At 37.5% G+C, this 23,487-nt stretch overlaps 1 protein-coding gene across 1 annotated transcript in view; it reads left to right on the forward strand.

Annotated features, from left to right (window-relative positions):
• Nucleotides 1-23,487, forward strand: part of LOC140077727 (vascular endothelial growth factor receptor kdr-like) — a 112,269-nt gene that overhangs the window by 64,977 nt on the left and 23,805 nt on the right. The window contains exons 10-18 of the mRNA XM_072125163.1: nucleotides 4,881-5,031; nucleotides 7,189-7,297; nucleotides 11,219-11,330; nucleotides 15,462-15,752; nucleotides 17,789-17,935; nucleotides 19,354-19,482; nucleotides 19,614-19,720; nucleotides 21,150-21,285; nucleotides 23,275-23,379. Of these exons, the coding sequence (XP_071981264.1) occupies nucleotides 4,881-5,031; nucleotides 7,189-7,297; nucleotides 11,219-11,330; nucleotides 15,462-15,752; nucleotides 17,789-17,935; nucleotides 19,354-19,482; nucleotides 19,614-19,720; nucleotides 21,150-21,285; nucleotides 23,275-23,379 (1,287 nt within the window). The remainder of the gene's footprint in view (nucleotides 1-4,880; nucleotides 5,032-7,188; nucleotides 7,298-11,218; nucleotides 11,331-15,461; nucleotides 15,753-17,788; nucleotides 17,936-19,353; nucleotides 19,483-19,613; nucleotides 19,721-21,149; nucleotides 21,286-23,274; nucleotides 23,380-23,487) is intronic.

Below are 23,487 nucleotides of genomic sequence, written 5' to 3' on the forward strand. Positions count from 1 at the left end.
TACTATTATCTTCTTCTACATCTTACCGTGTATTAAACTGTACAGCTTCTCTCCCTGCTCTATAATATAACTCACATAACACTGCTCATATAACAGTATATCACATCTACTTGGTGTGATGAGGTTGCCTTTGATCAAAATATTATATTTCTGTTGTTTAAGGAACATGAGAAATATGAAGAGTAAATTGTTATATTATGTAAATGCACACCAAAAGAATATATTTCAATAATATATTTTCAATTTTTCAAATTTACCCTACCTAGAATGATGGCTTATATTTGTATCAGCTGGAGCTATTCATAATCTATACTTCAATACCACGGCTTTCTCTCTAGGATACAGGCATAAAGTGCAGTGAACTTGATCAAATTAAGAAGCAAATATTCTTAACATATGAATGGAATTCCAGGTAGCACACTTGTTCCAGCTGGTTCCCAAGTTCCAAGATGGTCTTTGGCACCTATTCAAAACACATTCAAAGACATGTATGTGTAGAGACTCCATCTAAGGCTCTAATTACCCAATAAATGGCAGCAATTTTCACCCTAGCTTAGAAGTGTATTGCCTGCCTCTGGGCATATCTTTGAACCCTGACCTTTCTCAGTTCCCTCTTTTGATCAACAGAGGGCTTTCAGAAAAACATTATTACAAACCAATCACAAACTTACCTGTTGTTTAAATTACTTCTGTATACACCACCCAATAAAAAAAATGGAATGTAAGGAATTTTAGGTTTCACTGTTCAAGTTAAGTGTAAGTTCTGAGAAGTTTCTCATTGACATTGATTTTAGAGAGGACATATTATGAGGACCTAAGTATTCCATCCATTTGAACCTCTGTTAGTCTTTGGGGATTTGAGAATGGACAGATGTTTCCTGATCATAGAACTTGGGCACCAGCAGTAACTTTGCCCATGTTTGACCATTTTACTTGAATTCTTCAGCTAGTACACATTGTTTAAATGTTCTAAAGGCCATCTCAAATGTCTTGGGGGGTCATCCTGATATTTTCACTATTCAAGTTAAGTGCAAGCTCTGAGAAGTTTCTCATTGCTATTGAATGAAGAGAGGACATATTATTGTTGAGTCCTGTAGGTAGTCTACACCACACATAATAATGGTAGCCATAGACTAGAAGATGTCTCATAACCAAGAGACACTTGTCCATTCTGAAGCATATAGTGTGCTGACAGAATGTTATGACCTAAGTATTCCATCCATTTGCACCTCTGTCGGTGTTTGGGGATTTAAGAATGGACAGATGTTTTCTGATCATAGAGCTTGGGCACCAGTAGTAACTTAGTCCATTTTTGACCATTTTACTTGAATTCTTCAGCTAGTACACATTGTTTAAAGGTTCTAAAGGCCATCTCAAATGTCTCGTGGGGTCCTCCTGACTCTCCCCTGATGGCATATGTTTGCAAAGAGAAAGTTAAGGCAGTTGATTGATTTTTTTCACTCTTCCTATAGAGATCGTGTACACAATTGGGCATGTCAATCATGGATGTTTACAGGGTTCAGGAGGAATAGCTGACAGCTATCTAATGTGTATGGCAGACAGACAGACACAGAATATGCTTACTCAACTATATCACATAGATAAAGCAATGCTCTAGGCTGGATTTGAACTGGTGAACTTTAGTTTAAAGTTTTTTTACCCCAAGGACAAAATCTTTTCTGTTTTAGGTCCGGTGTATGTTTTCATTGGTATGTTATCTGTATATTCTGTAAACATATTGGTTTATAACAAAACCTTCAAAATATAATACAATTCTGTAAAATGTATATTTTTAACACGGACAATCTCCCAAATTAGGAAGAATATCTGGAACTGATTAAAGAGGTTACAATGTTTTTTTTTTTATTATTATTTATTTTCTCAGACACTGAAATGCATTTTATGATGTCTCTTTTCAAGTGTGCACAGCAACTGTATGAGATTTTCTTAGAAGTGAGTTATAAGTTCATATAAATGGTATTAATTTGCAGGCCACTACTGTACTGAAAGGGTTAAAGGGCAGTACAGACATGAGAGTGGAATGAAGGTTGACGTAATGCAAACAAGATATGTTTATTAATGCATTCCACTGCAATACCATCTTCTGCTCATAGAATGGAATGGCGGAGAAGGCCAGTTTTCTCACTTTTTGACCATTTTTAGCTTACAACTATTTGGAACAAGCTGCAAATATGTTAGGGTCAAAACCAAGAGCTTAATTCCACCTAGCATTCAATCCCAGATTTGGCAAATGTTACAGACCAGGGTCAGTCCAGGGTCTGGGAAGAGGCACACTTTGGATTCTAAGAAATGTACATGAGAAAATGCCTGTGAATTTTACAGCCCCAGGTCTGTTTTTCAGCCCAGAAATATTGTTTTTACAGACACACAAAACTTGTAGGGATTCCTGACTTTAAAACATATTTTCAAATACCTTATTAGGAGATATGTTGCTAATATGGGAGGTTTCTCCATAAGACATAAGAGCCGGGGAAACAATGGCATAAGATAATAGACCCAGGGGATGGTAAAAACCTGCTACATATCATATTGACATTACTGTGATACCCGGGTCCTCAAAAGAGAAATACTTAGGACACTCAAAAATGGCCAATCATTATATGCCCCATGTCATTAATTTACACCCATTTTAGTTCTGGAAAAAGTCAGAATCTTATAAGATGGCAAAGTCTTCCACTTTACTTTGTTCTACAACAGCTTGGTCACTTTACAAATTTCTAATTAAAAATTACATTTTGTATACTGTATTATTAAAACCAACAAAGCCCTCTATTTAAAGGGAATGCATCGACTTTGTTTTTTTTCTAAATCATAATGAATAACTTTTTACTAATTTGTTTTTATTTTCTAAATGTTTATTTTTTTTCTGTTTGATGTTGATGATTATGGGAACTGTCATCTTGCCTGAGCATTTAAAGATACACTTTTTAGTAGCCCCGTGGCAATAGGTAGCAATGGTCTGGAGCCAACTGTTCGAGGTCTATAAAGAGTTTTCTAGGCATGCTCTGCAGAGAAAGAAGTAGATGATATTGCTAGTAGTGGAGGCATTTATGGTGTTTTATAGAGGTGTTATCTTTTATTGCAATCTTGTCTTTTTTGTCTGTGATGTAAATAGGGCAAATGGGCAGCGCTATTATTTAGCCCAATGGCCATAGTGCAAATTGGAGTTTTTACTAAATATTGTTTATGGAAACATTTTTAAAAACTCATCAAAGTTTCCTAAAACATCTGTCTAACCTAAATTCTTAGAAATTGATCATTTTCAAGGTACACATTCTCACAAAATGAAGGTTGAGTTATTAGCTTCTAATGTAGATTTGGGTTGTCATATAATCCACAGTAGTAGTCCTTGCACCATTTATACTAATTCATATGTTCCTGTAAGGCATATGGAGAGAGAAAGAGTCTTGGATATGAATGTATACGTGGGGAAAGAGCATAACTTGTTATGAACAATACCTTGATCTATTTAAGTATACAGTGTAGCCAATATCTGTTGACAGTGGTCATGACAAACCTCCAGTCAGATAGAAATCCAGAGAAGATGAAACTGGATAACAATTGTATTTAATCCTACTATTTCTGAAGTATACCTGACCTTAGTCATTGTAGACAATGAGTGAAATGTTACACTTCCTGCACCAACTTCTTCATTGAAATATGTTGTTTTCCTAATAGCTTCAAGTAGCATGTTAATCGGAAGCCTTTCCCCTGTGATAATCATCAGTTGGCTTGATGTCCTACTGCATACTGCTGCTTATTCCTGAACTTGTTGCCAAAACATTAATCCCCAAGCATCTACTTCCTTCTCACATCCCCATTTATGGACTTAGCCTTGATTATGATATATTATTACAGGATTTGCCCATTGAAGTGGGTGGATTCCTCTTACAATTAACCAGGTTCATTGCCTTGGTTCATGGTAGATTAATACAATTGAAAATGCATGGTGTGTCACATCCCCAGATCACCTTTTGTGCTCCTCGCAGGAAGTCCCTAAGAGAAAACAGTAATTTTTTTATGTCTTGATTAAGTTTGGAACGTGAAATAAATCACATGCACAGACAAACAGGGTAACGCTCAATTTAGTGTGTGTTTATATAATTATATCTAGATAAAACAATTGCTTGTCACAGAGTTATAAACCACAATGATGTACTACCTGACCTCTGATTATGGCTTCATTCAGGCTATCATGTGTATATTTCCCTTTAATATGGTAGGCAACACACTATAATAGAGCAGTGGAGCATGCTATACATTTTTTATATGGTCTACATATGCACTCCTGTAAGTGCGTTTGTTACTTGGATTGATGCTTCAGCTCTAATATTTCTATCTCAAATAATGGAAGCCCAATGGAATTGGTGGAAATAAACACTAATCGGGGCTATTGAAAATCCAATGAAATAAATTAACATTTAAACAGATCCATTATTATATTTTTACTGATGGAAGATATTACTGGTGTGAATCGAGCCTAACCTGTAAGACATGATTGTAATAATTGTACCAAATGCATCCCTTGTTTATGTTTTGGAACATTATTTCAGGATATAAACCTAAGTAAAACCTAACAGGACTCTTTAGATAGAAAGTGAGTGAGTGCTGCCTATCCTGCTCACACATTGTAGCAGATGTTCTTCTTGATGATATTTTACATACGTTTCTTTTTGTCCTTAATGATTACATAGAACAGAGATTAGTTAGAAGTTTTAATTTTGGATGTTGAATAAAAAGTTTATGATTAAAAATAAAATTAAAAATAATCAACCTAAATGGCTTCCGTTATACAATACACGAAGACTAGATTGCCTACATTTAGAAATAACCCTATTCTTGTACTGGATGTTTTCTAGTCAAGCCTTCCATCTACGAGAAAGAGACAGACTTCCAGAGAGTGGAACCAGTTCTACTTGGAGAGCCCCGGCGCTTCCAGTGTACAGCTTATGGAAACCCTCCTCCCACAATTACCTGGGAATGGCAGCCATGTCCGATTACAGGCACAACGTAAGTAATATTTCCCTACAGAGCTTTAATAAATATGCCAGTAAAAAGGTGGATGCTAGAAAAAATTCCAGGCTGCAAACATAAAGTTAAAATGTCTTTGTACAAACAAAAATCGCTTGCCCTCATTTCCTTTTTCATGCAGCTCGCAATCAAAAAACCCATGGGAAAAACTTTTTTTTTCAACCTTGATTATAAGTAATGCTTACATTGTGATGGAATGAACAATTAGTCTTTGTTTTACAACAGAAGGGTTATGATCTGGATATCTTCACTGAACCTACTGTGCTATTCATAAAACAAAAATCAAACAATTTTCAATCACCTTCCCTATCATGGAGAATTTCATTGCATAAACTATGATGAATAAAGTTTCAAAATACTGTTGGTATCACACAAACTAGTACACATAAGCATGGTGGGACTAACCCTCCAGTGTTCCTGAGAAACCATTGGGTAGGTTAAGTCTCTAATATAATAACAGGAACAAGAACTGTCAGAACACAAACTAGTCTAAAAGATAACAGGATCTCTACCCCAGAGACTGATCAAGAACGGGGCTTCAGAATTTTTTTATTCTTTTTTAGGACGCACGAACCCCAGTCCACCCTGCACATAAGTTCAAAGGGTGTATATACATTTGTATCTAAAGTACACAGTGCATAACCCACCATATTTGTAGAAAGCATAAGTTTATACTGGTGGTTAAAACCGTCTTATCTTTTACTCACAGAAATCCTACTAGGACTTCTAAGTGATATGACGCATGGCTTTGTTTCCTGCTTCTGCCTGGTTTCCTCTTCTTCTCTCTCTCCCTTTTCAGACACAGAAGGACATTCAGATTGAGCCTATTGTTCTTTCCAGCCAAATGCTGATTTACTTAGCTTCCTCTTAATTCCCGAACTTGTACTTACAAGAGCTAAATGTCAGACCAGCTATCGGTCCTTTTCCGATTTCAGGTCTAATGAAGAATATGCTAATTGTCACATAGCCCTCAGAATATATCAAACACTCCTGATGAGTACAGTAGCTGTAGCGCCCATCTGATGTTTGTCTATTTTCAGGAAAAGCAATCAAAGTAAAGACATGATAAATATAATACAAAAAAAACCTCTCTTTGTCTGTCGGACATTTATAGATCATACACATCCTGCCAAGAGGGACACTTCCTTAAGGAACAAGATAACCAATTGCAGAAATCACCATTTAAAGATCTTAGACTTACCCGGAGATTTTTGTTACCCTTTTTCTCTTTTATCAATCTGGAATATTCTTGTTGGACCAGTCTTTTAAGTTAAGACCAATCAATCAATTAGTGTTTTAGCCAGAAATTAATGTTTGATGGGGCACATGCATCATATTTCTGCTGCCTTCTTTCAAAGTTGACTGCTGTCGGTACACTTCTGTGTCTCTATGTGGTTTGCTTTTGCACATTTTATTGATATTTTGCAACTTTTAAGGTGCATTTTAAACATGTATAGAAACAAGTATGGGTCAGTTGTACTTTGATTTGCTCCTAACAAGTCTCTAATGTAATAAAAAATATGAGTGAATCAAAGAAAAAAAACTGTCTTGCAAAGATACATTATGAACACTGGAACAGACAAACACAGTGGCAAACTTAGGCCCGAACGTGGGCCCAACAACAAATTGCACATACTCCCAAAAAGAGGCAAAAAGAAAATAAAAAACAAGCCCCCGTTATCAACAACAGTCATATTGTATATGCATAAAATGCACCACTAAAAATGGCATTGAAGAGACTTTAAAAATTTTTACCTTAACCTGTCCATCCAATATTCATTTTGATTACTTAAAGCAAACATGTTACCCGGAATGTCATTTTTAGTTTGTGACAGGTTCCAATATCTTTTGCAATTACTTATATCTGATTTTAAAGATGCTTTTGTCAGTATTCGGAATCATTTCAGTAGTTTTTAAAGCTTTATTTCAGATTACCTGGCTCCCTGCCAGCAACATGTGGTGAGTCCTAGAGCTGCAGTCTTTGTGTGTCTGTGTCAGTCTCCTCTTCTTAACACTCATGCAGCTCCCTCCCCACTTTCTGTCATGTACATTGAGCAGGCAGGCACAGATTTATAGCTATACAAGTTTCTGTGTGAATGAGGAATAGTCTCTAAATTCTATGAATTCTATGTTTAGGTGTGAAGTGGATACCAGATTGAAACGGATTCCTGTTTTATCTGATGAAATTGACAGAAATGAGACTAGACCACATATAGAAGAAGTGACATCTGAAGAGAAAAATAAGGTTAGTACAGATATTCCAGAGCCAGCAGTGTTCTTTTACTTGACATGACAAAAAGGTGGTAAACTATATGTAATACATTAACTATTGTATGAAGAATTCTAGTTATAGAGAAATGTGTCTTAAAAGGTATCTACCACCAGGATGAAGGACTGTATGAAAATGTCCAGTCCCCATGGGTGTTAATGGAGCCTATAGCCCCTCAGGCTCATTTGCATACAGTCTTTCATCTTGGTGGAAGATGTCCTTTAAATGCATATTTCACCTTCCCTGGATAACTTCTGAGGGCCTGGGACATGGGCAAGAAGAGAAAAAAATGAATGTGCTTAACTTGGCCTACCTCTCAGTTTTTGATGTTTACACCCCTAGTTCGGATGAGACCTGTCAGCAGTTACACAATAGCTGCAGTTAATGGACATGGAGGCAACAACACACACAGAAGCAGGAACAGTGACATTATAATTTCTACCTCCGCGACCACTGTCATTGAGGCATTTTAGGACAACAGGGATGTTCTTTCTCATAGGAAAATGTCCTGTTTCTCCTACCCCTCAATTCCTTCAAAACCTTACGTTTTTTACAGTTACTGGGAAACATCTACAGCATAAGTAAAGTTACTTAAACCTGGCATTGGTACGACATGACTGTGGTATGCCATTGCTTGGCAGTCTATAGCGGATAGGCATTCTTGTCCCAAACCTGGGCAGGCACTGTACATACAAAAAGATTTATCTCCATTTCAGTGTTTACAGTCTGTTTTTCAATTTGTAATTTCAATCTTTAATATTGCATGCCTTAAGGTAGTACTGCATTGGTAGGACATTTTTACTTTATAGTTTTCCATGTCATGGGGGTCATTAAGTAATCAGTAGCAGCTTAAACAACAATGAAACTTGCTATTCATACAAAAAAAAATTTCAAGGAGTAAAGTATAGAGGGGCAGAAATCCCTAATAGACCGGATTCCACTCATACCATGCATGTTTCTAATATGGGAAGAGACATAATATGAACCAAGTTTGCTGTGGAAAAATAAATTTGCTATACAGTCTGAACAGTTTTACAGAAGGGTGGTTTCTCTACTTTAAGAATGCTCATACCCCCAAAACAAGGTAAACCCTTAAAGAGGACCTGTCACCCAATTTATCAGCACTAGGAGCTGCTTACTAAAGTAAGCAGCTCCTAGTGCTTGATCAAACGCTGCAGTGTTAGAGTGATAGCATTACCGGAAACCTCCGGTAAGCTATCAAACACTGCGGTGGGGTACAATGTAATTGTCAGGCAGCTAATCAAACACTGCGGTGGGGTACAATGTAATTGTCGGACAGCAAAGCTGTCCGACGTATTCATGAGGGGGCAGGGTTGGGGCATGGCTAGGGGCGGTGACTGCCGCCTAGCGCGCGGCAGTCACTGCTGGCCTATGGAGCTAGCGGGGCAGTCCGGGGAAGAGGCAGCGCCGATGATTACACTGTACCCCACCGCAGTGTTTGATAGCGTTACTGGAGGTTTCCGGTAATGCTATCACTCTAACACTGCGGCGTTTGATCAAGCAATAGGAGCTGCTTACTTTAGTAATAGGATGACACTAGTCATAAGTGTGATTATACAAGCCTTGCATGTTCAAAAAGTTAAATATGTTGATTTCACCTCCCAAAAATGGAAATACAAAGTCAGAATAATGGAAATATAAAGTCAGAAACCTTTATATTTTACATAACCAAAATTATATCCATACAAATTATAGACCACCTCACAAAATAAACCTTCAAACAGGGTACATTCACACCTCTGCTCTCTGCTCACTCCTACCTTTTCCATAGAGAAGCGAGCAGTTGGCCCTAATAACACGGCAAAATATAGGACATGTCCTAAATTTTGGCTATGCACGCTCATTATGCGCTGAGACAACGTGTACTCACCACACAGTGACTGGGTGACATAGAAGTCAATGGGGACCTATATGCACCCGCAAATAGTACAGCCACATATTGGTCCACATTCCATGTTCATGTGAAAGAAAAATAAAAATTTACCAAATGCTTTTTGGAAAAGTATGAAAAAAACTATTTTTTTCTAAATTTATTTAAAGGCAAAATTTAAATGTAAAAAATAAGAATTCATTTTTATAATATGTCATTTTGACCACAAAGTAAATGCTATACGAAATCCCCCAAAAAATAAGAGAATCGCCTGTGTGCATATTCTCAATATAATGTGGGGTTCAAATAATGGGGCATTAATGAACAATCCATAAATATGACTCTTATCAATATGAACATACTACATTTAGGTAGGGCTCTTGGTATGCAAGAATGTAAAAAACAAATAAATAATACAGTCTGTGTCCTGAAGGGGTTACTGTGTTAAAGCAGCAATGTGCAGCCTCTTTACAAAGTTAGAGTTTCTCATCTTTAAAAAATCAGGAAAATTCAGGGCATATGCGAAGTGAAATATGTCACAGCTGAGGACCAGCTGTGCAGATATCTAGAATGAAATGGCTGGTTTACTTTTAGTATCTTGCAGGAAGGGAAATTGGATATTAACTTAAATCAACTAAGAAATCTAACCCACAAGAGAAAATGTAATAGGGCCGTGAAGTATGTAATCTTCATTTTTAGTATTTATCGATAAAATAAATAAATTTTGAGACTAGACTTCTCATCCCACAGGTGCAATTACTGATATGATATGCTCTGTTCTCTGTTTAGTGTAATGATCACGATTAACCACCTGAACTTTCAAAACAGAAAGGTCTGGTACAGAAAGTTTGACAGTGTACAGGAGTTTATAGAGGGACTAGATTATTTGATCCTATAGGGCAGTGGTCCAAAAAAATTTTTTCAGGGACCGGAGCCATGGTCCCTGGAAAAAGAAATTACGTACATAGCAAATATTCCATATCTAACTCCAACCCATATAATCTGTCATTTCCTGCAACCCGATCTAAAATGCTCCCTTTTCTGTAGCCTCCCTTTATGTGCTCTGTTTTATGTAACCCCTCCCGTTACTGTAGCCCCCTATATAGTGCTCCTTTTCCTGTAGCCACCATTTATAGCACATATGCTCAAGAATATGTTGACCTGATTATGAGCTGAGGCACATAATTTTACCACAAATAACTGGGAAAATTATTGACTTGAGTATAAGCCTAGTGTGGGAAATGTGGGACATGAATAAAATGTCCAAAGCATAGTTCCCTCAAAAAAGCAATGTCCTCTGCAATGCTCCCTTTCTAATGCCCCTTAAAAAGCTTTATACTCACCTGCGACGCTCCTCTTCTCCCCGCGGCTCCAGGTTCTTCCTGTGCGGCTTCCCGGCAAACGGAAAGAGGCACCTCTATGCGCGCTGCAAGTGTGCACACACTATGAAGCAGCTAAATACGTTACAGTGTGTACGCACTGGCAGCTCACATAGACGTGCATCTGGCCGCAGGGCGAAGAAGAACCCGGAGCTGCGGCAGAAAAGGAGCGCCGGAGGTAAGTATAGAGGTTTTAATTTTAATGTCTTTTGGCCGTGGCCCAAGATCAGGTGTTCCACGGCCCGGTCTTGGGCCACGGCCAGTGGTTGAGGACCACTGCTATAGGGGGCATTTATTATGCCATAAATGTTTTCTGGCATTCAAGGCATGAAAAAGTCTATAAGCTAAAAGCACGGCAAGGACCTGTGACATTTTTCCACCCTACGCCACACTCATGTCAAGTTGGAGTGATGGGTAGAGGACACCCTATGCCCCATCCCACTGTAATTATTATAGCCTATACCAGGACCTGTCAGAGAATTCATTTTGAAACATAATCATGACGTGTTTAATAACAAAGTATCACAAAAGCTAAAAGGGGCGGTAGTGAAGACCTGCACAGTAGAGAGATGGCTGTGCATGCAATGAAATAGGTAGTGGTTGTCATCAGTATTTTATGCCTCGCAGGTTGTAAGCACTCTGACAACTTCACGCAACAGCAACCAGTCTGGAATTTTCTTCTGCAAGGCATCGAACAAAGCAGGAAATGATGAAAGGAACATGCATTTCATCCTATCAGGTATTCCTTTTTATGTTTTGTTGAGTACTGTGTTTCTCTTTTTAGCAAAGGTGTTTTAATGTCCATGACCATGCACCTAAACCTGCATTGCTGCACATTTCTCTCTGTGATTGGGCAAACTGATTTTTGAGTGCACTGACAAATAAGTGGATAGATAGATAGACAGATATGCTTCGGGCTAGCCCCTAGGTACCAATGAAATATTGGAATGAAGATCCATGAACACATAACAAATGGTCCGCTTTCCATTGTTCAATAGATCCTAGTGGCAAGAGATTGGCCATGATGGGGTCATCTTCTTCCTAATGGTTTCCCCTGTATTTTCTCAAGGCCTGGTAGTCAATCTCTATGTCCAGCCTAAAGTGAGGTCCTCAATTATGGAAACACCACTTTCCCCAACTAGGACAACAGAAGTGTTAGGAAATATCCGTCAGCAGATATTTGTTTAGTTGTGACTGCAGAGAATATTCTAAGAAGCAGAATTATGAGTCCTTCAACATGTTTTTTTTTACTGACCACAGTTTATTTTGGACAGGATCACACCTTCTAAGTACAGACGTCAACCTTGAACGGATGCAATGAATCAAACCTTAAAATACTTTTTCATATGGTTTTCAAATAGCTAAGCACTTCACCAAAAAAGATGTGTGTTCTCTCACATCTGTCTTATTTCAAAGTGGTAGCTCTCCCATCTTTCATCTTTTTATGCCTCTAAATGACAGATATAAAATGTACCCAAAAACTCACACCATACAAGTGCTAAGATCATGTCTACAGGACAAGTGGTTTTGGTAAAGGGTCATCCATATGTAACCACTTAATATGTCATCCATCTTTGTGTCGTCATATATTAATGGTATAACTTGAGCAGATTTTGGAATCTTTACAGGTGCCATATCATTGACTGTTGATATTTTTATAACCAATATGAAGTGTGGCTATGGTGACTTTACTAGAGTCTAATAGACAGACCTTTAAAGAAAATATACCTGTCAGGTTCGCTAGGGAGATTGCTGGGACTTCTGGTTCTTCTGGTGGTACCAGCAGCGTTCTCCGAACCCCGGCGCGTATCCGCGCAAACTCCACCTCTCGTCCTGGGCAGCGGCTGCTAAGATCTCGCGCTGTCTAGGAGTGGCTGGGACTTTGAACCTCTGCTTGGTGCCTGGTTGTTTCTGCACCATGAGGGGTTAATTCCCAGATGCTGTCCAGCACCTATCAGGTTCTGGAGGTGGAGTTCTGGCTGCATAAATTGCAGCTTCACTAGTCACCTGTGCCAGTGTTTGAAAATCCCTTTCTCCACTCGCTGCACTAGGTTGTATTGCTCAGTATCTGTATCTGTATTGTTGTTACCTCGGCTAGTTTTTGACTTTGACTCTTTGCTTACTGATTTTGCTATTGACGTACCCTCTCGTTGTGATTCCGGCTTGTTTACCATTCTTTTGTGTTTTATGTTGTCAGTCTGTGTGTGTTTCCCTTCCCACACTTATTCCAGCGTATCTCGAAGTCTTCAAGTAGTTGCCCCACGGTTTAGCGTGGGGGGGCTATAGGAAGGGACAGAGGTTGGGGCAAGCTCAGGGCTCACTATCCCCTGTCTTTTGTGTACCAATCTTAACAATACCATCAAAAGGAAGCATGATAAACCAGGGGCACTTACTCATTGATCCAGGCACCATTGTTATCCATGGCCTACTTAATTCTAAAATCAACTTTTAAAATTATGCTAATGAGCCTAAAGGGCTCTGGTGGGTATTTCCAGAGCCCCTCAGTGCTGTATCTCCACAGGCTATTATAATGAGAAGAGCAGGTCTCCCCTCCCCCTGCACTTCATGCTGATCCTGGATTACACAGGCAGAGGGAGGAGGAAGAGAGTAGGGGAAGGGGGAGACATGTTTTGCTCACTGTAACAGCCTTTGATACTGCAGTAGTGAGGGGCTCTGGAAACACCTACTTTTTTCAAGTTGATTTTCGAAGGAAGGAGACCATGAATAACAAAAATAAGAAGATTACCACAAAACTATACTTGTGGAAAATTTTAAACATTCTGGAAACCGTTTCATAAGCAGAATGTATTACATCATACCCATAACTTATTATATTATGGCCATAACTAACAAATATTCAATTCAGTTCGGATAGAATCATTGAGTAAAACTCAAGGCTCTTCTGTGGTACAAATTGATATTCAGAAGTCTTTCATTTCAATTCATTGAAATTATAAGGACAATAAGGAGGAAAATGTGAGCCTTATCTATAGTCAATTATCTATATGGGACATGATACAAAAAATTAACTGTACCTTTGCTTTTAAAAGGAAAAAAAATACAAATAAGGATAAAAGTAGCAAAGATTTAGATGAATTGGGAAAAAGTCCTGACATTTGAGCCTCTATATCACACTCACTGTGAGAGCGGGTTACCATAATAAATAATAAATAAATAAATAATTCTTTATTTATATAGCGCACACAGGTTACGCAGCGCTGCACAAAGCATGTCAAATTGGTCCCTGTCCCCATGGGGCTCACAATCTAAACAACCTAACAGTATGTTTTTTTGAAGTGTGGGAGGAAACCGGAGTACCCGGAGGAAACCCACGCAAACACGGAGAGAACATACAAACTCTTTGCAGATGTTGACCTGGGTGGGATTCGAACCCAGGACCCCAGTGCTGCAAGGCAGAAGTGCTACTCACTCAGCCACCGTGCCGCCCTAATAACCTCCAGGACTGCAGCCCCTGAAAATGATCTATTTATGCTGTGAAATTTCCTTTGAAAAGGATGTGCAAGATTTATGGATTACATATTGTACGGCTTTGTATGGCCCATGGCAGTTATAAAATCTGGAATACAGTAGTTATGCATTTCAATAGAGGTATATATGCTCCTATATTTTCATATAATTGAGATAGTGTAGCTTTTTTATGCATCGGCAACAAAATTGCAGCTTTCTTGATTAGATACTACAATGGCATTCAGATAACAACTGGTAGATCTATAAAGCATTATCCACTCATTGCGGGCCACACATTTGTGTCCATTTTTGTCTATGTACAGTGATGTACAATAATAATGCTGTACAATGCTATCTGACTGACTGTGCTTGTGTGTATAAACTATTCTAAATCACAGCTCCCCACCGGCTGTGATTGTGTGATTGTGAAACCTAAAGAAAAAAAAAGATTATAGGATAATACCTCTTTTTTATCTGCCATATTGCTTCAATATGATGGAAGATGTAACAATGAAGATCTGAGTTGGTGCAGCTTACTTACCATCTGTTTAAGCTTAGACGTTTCATGTGGTAAAACAAGTAACAGTGATAATAAAGGTGAAATGATGATATAATCTCTCCTGTGATGTCTATAACTTGGACTTATAGGCACTAGGTGGATCACATTAACCAAAGGGTCAAAGAAATTCTCAGAATTGTCAACTTATTACCATTATCTCATTCTTTGATATACTGTCATAAACTATAGCGCACTTTTCCAATATGATTTCAGTTTTGTTACTTGTTTCCTGGAGGACAGTAAAATTACTACCTCCCGACAGACAATAGGGAATATATGTATCCGAGTAATAGGTCCCAGACCGCAGTAGCTAAGTCTTAGCTGTCTCCATATGGTTCAGACGTACAAAGGTCGGTATGTGATTTGCATGTATGACATCTAAAATCAACGACTGGCATCAGTAATAAAAAAAATTCACCTTTATCGTGTTTGTTATTGGAATTTTCTGTGTGTTTTCTTAGTGCACATATTTGCACGACATGAACACAGTTTATATATGGAAAAATCAATGTATATAATAACTTATTCTGACATTCAAGAAACATATGTCAAACAAGTTTTTAGAAGCCAACACAACCTTATTGTGCTGCACAGTATATTGTCCCCTATACATGGAAAGCTTTAATAGATCTATAACATTTAAGTTTTAAACAATAAGATGATTGAATTGTCAAAGAAGAATTCCTTTTTTCCACAAAAATTAAGAGGAGTAGATCTCTAATCTACTTGAATTGCTCTACAATAAAAATCAGTATACTACCAACCAGCATTTAGTAATTATTAGAAATTGGTTCTGGAATATCATGAAACACACATTTAACTTTTGAATTGCTTTTTTTTCAGAGGTTAAATCAGGAGTGATGACAGAAGAAGAGACCTCTGTTCTGGTTGGAGGAGACATAAAGCTGGTTTGCAGTGCAGAGAAATATCTTTATACCAACCTTATATGGTTCTATCCATCTGGAGATGCTGTGCCTGCACACCTGGTACACTTCTTTTATCATGCACATACTACTCATCTATCACTGACGCTAAGAAATGTGAGCAAAGAGCAAGCTGGACAATACAACTGCTCAGCAGAGAATCAATACACAGAAGAGAAAGTGCAGAGGACAAATCATTTAATAGTACTAGGTGAGTGGTGTACAAATTGTTCTCAGAATCTCAGAATTCTCTATTACTCATATATGTCTCTATTTTTTATATTTCCCAGACTATAAGACACACCTAAGTAAGCTACATATAGACAACAAGAAATTTGACTGTTATCCAACATTCTTTCATAAACTTGTGCCGGAAAAACTGACTCCACTAGGATGATCCTAGTACTGTCAGTACCATAGACTTGAATGTACAAAAACTGATGTGTGTTAGATCTATTGATCAGCTTCTAGGCTTCTTGTAAGTCATGCCTAATGTATAGGTTGCTGCTTTTTAAGGTAGTACTAAGGCAAATTTTTCCTTTTCCCATCCTGTAAAAAGTATTAGCATATTTCCTTTCCATTGTCTCAAGTGGAGCATGCATGGCCTTCAAGCCTCCGTACACCTCTCCATAGCTAGGGCTTATTCCCTCTAGCTATTACCCCATGATGTTACAAGGCTTCTTATGAGTTATGCTTAGTGTAAAGTGAGCTGCCTTTTAAAAAAATATTTATATGTTTCTTTACCATACACATTTCAAAATAATCCAGTCTTGCAGATGTGTATGAGCTAAGGAAAATAGTGTATTCTATCAGCACTGGTGGTCCTGTGTAGGGTTTTGCTTTTCCCTGGAGAAGAGTAAATTCCTGGTGATCTAGTGACATGCTAGTCAATGTTCCACTCACTCATTGGGGAATTTATGAAGTCATTTTGGCTAGATTTCTGGCGTAATTTGTGCCAAAAAAATGTCTGACACATTTTTTTTACTTTTACCTTTTTTTTACCTGCAAAAGGGGGCGGGGTCTCAGGAAAAAAGGGAGTGGGGTCAGGCTGTAAATTGTCCATGCACTAAAGAAATTAGGAGGGTGCGCCAGCTAAAATTAGGTCTAAGGCCTATTTTCCACAAATCGTGTTCAAAATCGTGTGACTTTGCTCAGTGTGTTCATAGTTCATTCAGAGTTCAGTCCAAGTTTTTATGCAACAATGCATTTTGTAGCCCTGTCAGGTTCTCGCTGCTTTCAGCTACTTCCTGGAAACTTGTGCAGTAAAAACTGCACTAGTATGACCCTAGTTCTGACAGTATTTTTCACGCACTCGTAGACTTGAATAGGCCTTTCCTGTCCTCTGACTTGCATCACAGTAGGACATGCTCTACTTTTGTAGCATCGCATCACAGATGCACAGCGAAAAAAAACCTGATGTGTGCAAAGATCTGTTTACCAGCTATTTGTCAGAGTTTAGTGCAAGTCCAATGCGATGACGGATACCACAAAGACTCGTTTGCTTTTTGGTTGCTAACATTGTTTGTATAATATAGAAAAAAGTCTGTATTCTTTGAAATACTTAACATCAAAGTTAGTATAAAAGAGCTATAACCTTCAAATGAATTGAATTATGTACATACTTAAAATACAGAAATACAGCTGCTCAATGATAATTTGGCCATAATACTAAATGAAAACTGAGAAACGTTTTGTAATTAAGCCATGTCCAAAAATATCCAGGAATATTACAACTTGCCCTGTCTCCACCATAATTATTTCTTCAAGAAAAGAGAAATAATTTTACAAATTTGATTAGCAATTAAACTTCTGAAAATCTCTAATGAGTCCATTCAGCAAATTGTATGCAAAAATATGTGGATTTGTTTTTTGCTTGTTGATAATACTAATTACATAACTAAATAGTTTAAATACAGATACATCGCTTATGATGCATTGGATATATATTATTTGCTATGCTATAATTACTTTCTCAATTTAAGCTTTGGTTGCAATTTAAAGTTTAGTTATGTTGTCAAAAATCGATAGTAAGTCTGCTGTGATTTTGATCCTTTTTTCATTTATTATACTTTTTTTTTGCATTAAACAATCTTTAATCTTTTAATCTGAAGCCGTAATTTAGTTCGTATTGACATTTCGGTAGCTTGACCTCATATCTAGGTGATCTGTGAATAGTTAAATATTTCATTGAATACATGTTGATTTTTATATGTACTTTAGTGTTTTCATGTCCCTGTTTTATTGCAGACAAGCAGGCTCCATGGGTGGTGCAACACCTTGAAAATACAATAGTTAACAGCAGTAGCACACTGTTCCTGGAATGTAAAGTCAATGGGAATCCCTCACCCACCATCACTTGGCTGAAGAATGGTTATGTAATTAAAAGAGCTTCAGGTAGAGAATGTATAGTCAATGCTTGTGTGTGGCACTAAACAACCCCTCTCTTCTACCACTAGAATCAATATAAAAAGGATTGCTTTATCAAGATAGCATTTTCAATTGATGTCACCATTTATAATTACTGTTAGGCTAAGTAGTGTCTGTACATAGAAATAAATAGTCAACCAGAGTGAAAGCTGTTCTTGATAATATCCGAGGTCATGCATTAGCATTAAACATGTGCTGTACCAGGATGTATACAGTATATAGTAAGGGTGCGCTTTTAGCCATACACTGATCCAACTACTTATACATTCTCCTACAAAGGCTAATATTTGCCTACTGCTCCAAACTTGTATAGTTCCCAATTCATTACAAAACCAAAATTACCATCTTCACTTTTCATCTATAGATTCTTTCATCAAGTGGCCCATATGTCAGCTCTTATCTTCAAACACTCCCTTACAAGCTAGTCCATAAATTACGCCTCTCCTGCTATAACTTTTATATACAATACATCGTCTGATTCGTCTCCTCTGCAAAGCACATATCTCTGGAATTTACAGACCCTAACTCATTCTTCAATTCCCCCGACTGCATTCTGATAGACGGCCAGTACTAAGCAGCGCCTTACGAAAATGAAGCCCTATTGATTTATCATTTATGCCAACATTTTATGCAGAACATTAGATAACGTTCGTCCAATGGCATTTTGCCATGAACACTGAATGTCATGCCAAGGTCTTAGATTTTATCACCTGCTTGTTGAGATATCTTAGAGAATTGCCTTTTTTTAAAGTTGGCCCGAGAGATTTTCCATATGGCCCCATAGTCTAACCAGACAAGTTTCTTCACTCACAAATATTCTCAGGCTATAAATATCATCTATTAAAAAGACAAATCCCCTAAATATAATTGGACTGTAGAAAGACATCAAAGTATAGAAAGAACACACATGTGGACAAGGAACAAGATATTTCAGGATCTGATGTCAGTTTTCTTTCCCATTCTATTACCTAATCTGAAACACTACAAAGTAGACCCTTATTGATAGTTCAATGTTCCATATTGAATGTTTTACATACACTATGAAGTGAACAATTCAACATATGATGAAACTTTCTAAGATTGCCTTCAGATTTCCAAACGTCTGAATCCATAAAAAAATCATTTCATGTATACTAGAATAGTTGGCATCATCCTTTTCATCCCAAGTAGCCACTAACTCTTACAAATCAAACCCATTTGGTCCTAAGCAATGCACTAAACTTTACTATCCCTGAGTAATGATAAAAGCTGACAAAATAGGGATGGATGAACCATATGTTAATCAGTCTAATATAATATTAAAGGAATAACGAAGGCAATTGAACAATGTTTGTTGTTATAAAACAAAATGTTAACACTAATGATAAGTCTCAATCTTCTTTTAGGCATAACTTTACTTTACAACAACAGTCTGATGATTGAGAGAGTAAAGAAAGATGATGAGGGCTTGTATGAGTGTCATGCAGACAATGAAATGGGACACACCAATACTTCTGCCTATATCTCTATTAGAGGTGAGCAGCTTATCTTAGGCCACTGATATGTTTCTTTCATGAGACACTATAAAACAACACAATAAATTATGTGAATAATATCTCATAACTATTATTACATATGAAAAACTATTGCACTAATATGATTGCAGGTGGAGATGAAAAATCTAACATAGAGGTCATCATCCTTGTGTGTACCGGTGTGGCAGCCACTTTATTCTGGCTTCTTCTCACCCTTTTCATAAGAAAGCTGAAAAAGGTAAACAGAGCTGTATCAAAAGAAATTGAGGGCATTAGTGTGGACGTTTATTTCTTTTAATCTATTCATGGATTTTGGAGTCCACACATTCTCTGCAGTTGTTCTCTCCTACTCTCTCTCCCCACACACTGTTATGTCAGGAGCTGTTACCTGATCACTGCCTCTCTCAGGATGGGTAGTCAAAGAATTAAGGAATGAACGGTGTTCACAGTGGTGATTTTTTTTTAATGCAAAAAGATTATCACAATTCAATTTGTCCAGGTCTATAAGAACGGATAACCTTCAGTTTATGAGCCAGTACAATTGTGGCTCAATACTTATCCCTTATTAGTTAAAAAAAATGATGAGTGGGTAATTCAATAATCCTTTGTATGGACCATGCTCAATGCAATCATACCTCTTGGTGGGAAACAAAAGTCTTGAAAGATAAAATCCATACAGGCAGCCCACCGTGACCTCTGGTGAAGCTCTCTGAATGCTTTACTTTACTCCCAGGCTGCAATGATCAGCTCTAAGGTGCCTGTAATGAAGTTTTATTGATAAGCCTTGTTCCCATGGCAGCACAAAATTTTGAAAATTCAATTGTCAAAGGGAAAGCTAATTTATTTGCCTGGTGTTTCAATTATAAAATACAAATATACATTACTTACATACAAATTCGACTTAAGTACAAATCTAAAGAACCTATCTTGCGTGTAACCTGGGGACTGCCAGTATAAGGAATAAGCCATCAAGCTGCAGTAAAAACACAATTACTTATTCAGAACTAAAGCACTGATATTCCGTTTAGACCCGCCCACTAATCATCAGTGAAAGTTTTCATAATTAGAATTTTAGAAAGAATCCTTTCAATTCTTAGATTTAATATACAAGGCACATAAAATACATTGCATAAATTCTGCCTGATATATAAAAAACATAATTGATAATATTTTCCAAGAACAGGGCATGCCTAATGTGATTATAAAATGAAAAGGTTGAGGGGAAGATTTCTTCCAGTGAGTCACAAAAACCCATCTGGCAAAAGATTTCTTCATTTTTTTATCCATCAGTAGATTTACCACTAGTCACAATAAATCATTTTTACCAAATCCCAGGCTCTTATTGTCAGCTTGATGATGTTTATTAAGTTGCACTATTTTAAAACATTCCTGTATGAGGCTATTCATGTGATCAGTGTTTGGCAGCAGGGTAAGCTGCTGGCGTCAGTGAATTAGTACTCTTTTCGAAGGCTTAAATCATGTATAAGGCTTGTAATGTAACGCCTCACAGCCTGCTCAAGCATATAGTTTTGAATACAGCTTAACCTTTTGGCCTCTGTAATGATATAGAGCAACAGGGAGCAAGCCTTGGATTCTTAATTGTCATCCTTCAGACATCCCAGTTTCCTACCCACACTCAGCTTTCTCTGTCCTTGTCTTGCCAACAGCCACATGCATCTGAAATAAAAACAGGCTACCTATCCATTATTATGGATCCCGATGAGATGCCATTGGACGAGCAGTGTGAGAGATTGCCCTATGACAGCAGCAAGTGGGAATTTCCTCGAGATAGACTTAGTCTTGGTAAGTGTAACCTTTCAGAAGATATGTCATTAAACATGTACTATATCAAAGAAATTGCTAATAAATCACTCATTATCCTCATTTATCCTCATTTGTTGTCAAGATGACATTGTTCAAATCATATTGTTCAAACAATTTGAATTTTGCTCCAGTTACTATAGAACTATTGTTGAAACTACAAAAATTCAAAACAATCCGCATTTTGATTTTATCTTAAAAAAATTTTGAAGACCATAAATCTTCATGCATATGCAGAGAGCTGTGTGTACGTCTCTACTGCTATGCACTGACTCTGTGTGCCAAGGGCAACATCTGCATGGTGGTTGTTTTTTATGCCTATTTTTGTGTGGTTCCTCTGAGTTCTCCAATTTCTTCCCATGCTCCAAAAAACATTCTGGTAGGTTCATTTAGAATTCATATTGAGAGCTCTACTGAAAAATTGACATTTTATGCCTCAATAAGAATTTGAAACTATTAGCTCAATAATAAAGTAGCTGATGTTCAACTCATAGAAGTCCCAGGGCTCTATAGAACCCAAGCCTTGTGATAAAACATAAGGGTACATTTAATTACCTGTCCGAGTAGTTAACCCAAAGTGCATTGTTCTGACGATAATGCACTGTGCCGTGATTCACTAAGATCATGCACACAATATTGTGTATGTGTTGCTTCCCTGCTCAGCTCCGCCGGAGTTCACCTTCTTCTTCCTGGTGCATGTAAGTGCTTGATCTTGTGACACAATAAGCCCCATAGTACTGAACTGTGCAAGTGGACTTAGCTGTCCAGTAGATTTTCGTTGATTGCCAGGCCTCATGTGTTCATGTATTTCCATTGGGGAGATATGGGAAGAAGCCACAGCCAGGAACATAGCATGTACTTTAAATACTACAAGGCAGGTCTACCGTTTTCCTTCCATCATTACCTAATAATTATTAGCTGACATACATTTATTATTATTATAATTATTATTTATATTGTAATTGGTTGGACTTCAGAAGCCAACAACAACATTCTGAATATTTACTCATTATTGTTTTGGCATTATATTATAAACTGTTATTCTTAGGATATGCATGGGATGAAAGGTTAAACAAATTCAACAGATTGTTTCTAATGTGTTCTGCATGTTGTGCATCTCATGCCTCTTCCTCTATGTACAGTATATACATATCTCATCTTCTGGTCTCATGGTGAATGTTAATCTCTCTCCAAGCTGTCATCACACTGGGGTCTCCTCTTATCTTTGTTGGCCAAACTTTGGTTTCTATCACTAGGGAGTAATGAACCCATCACTGTGAATTTTTTGATGACCTGCACATTCCTTTAACTCTGAGTAATTGAAACTGATCTTCTTAATCTGTACAGCAACACATAAATATTGGGCAGCCGTGCAACCTGTGCGGCTGCCAGGATTCTTCATCCAGTCTAAATTCTTTAAGGAACTTTATCTACAATCACAGAAACTGAAGGTGGAAAAATAAGCAATTCGTTCACAGATCTTGACCTTCTGTTGAGTGTCACATGTGAAATCATTCCATCATTTCCTACTTTTCAGTCTTTTTCAATACTTTATCAAGTAAAGATAACATACTCAATTGCATGCACCTGCAAAGGGATTATCCCACAATATCAACTAGTCAGAAAATGAGGAGTTTATATGGAGTGATGGTCAGACTATGCTCTGCTGCGCTAGTCTATGCGACCAAGATAGCCAATTGAAGTGCATCACTCCCATACACAAGGATTGGTATTTCTAAATATGTTTTAACCTAACAAACCATACAAACTCCTCCAGGGCAATGGGGCAAACACCCTTTTGTTTTGATATTTATATACTTGGATAGGTGATAAATGTTAATTTTGGGGAAACTCCTTTAGAATTAACATTTATATCTTTTTGTCTTTCCTTTCACCTTGGACATGGGACTTTGCATGACTTTTCTCGCATGTTTGTCTAAGAAGTGGTTCACTGTTAACTTTTACCTCTAGGTAAAACGCTGGGTCATGGTGCTTTCGGGAAGGTGGTGGAAGCCTCTGCTTTTGGCATTGATAAAAGTTCAACTTGCAAAACAGTTGCTGTTAAGATGCTTAAAGGTATTAATTCCAATTGGGTTTTTACTCTTGGCAAAAGTTGTGTTTAATGGGGTATTCCCATCTACTGTATCTATGACGTATCCACAGAGATATCTTTCAACTATCTTG

This window comes from Engystomops pustulosus, chromosome 9 (assembly GCF_040894005.1).
Source record: "Engystomops pustulosus chromosome 9, aEngPut4.maternal, whole genome shotgun sequence".
In the NCBI taxonomy this organism is placed as follows: Eukaryota; Metazoa; Chordata; class Amphibia; order Anura; family Leptodactylidae; genus Engystomops; species Engystomops pustulosus.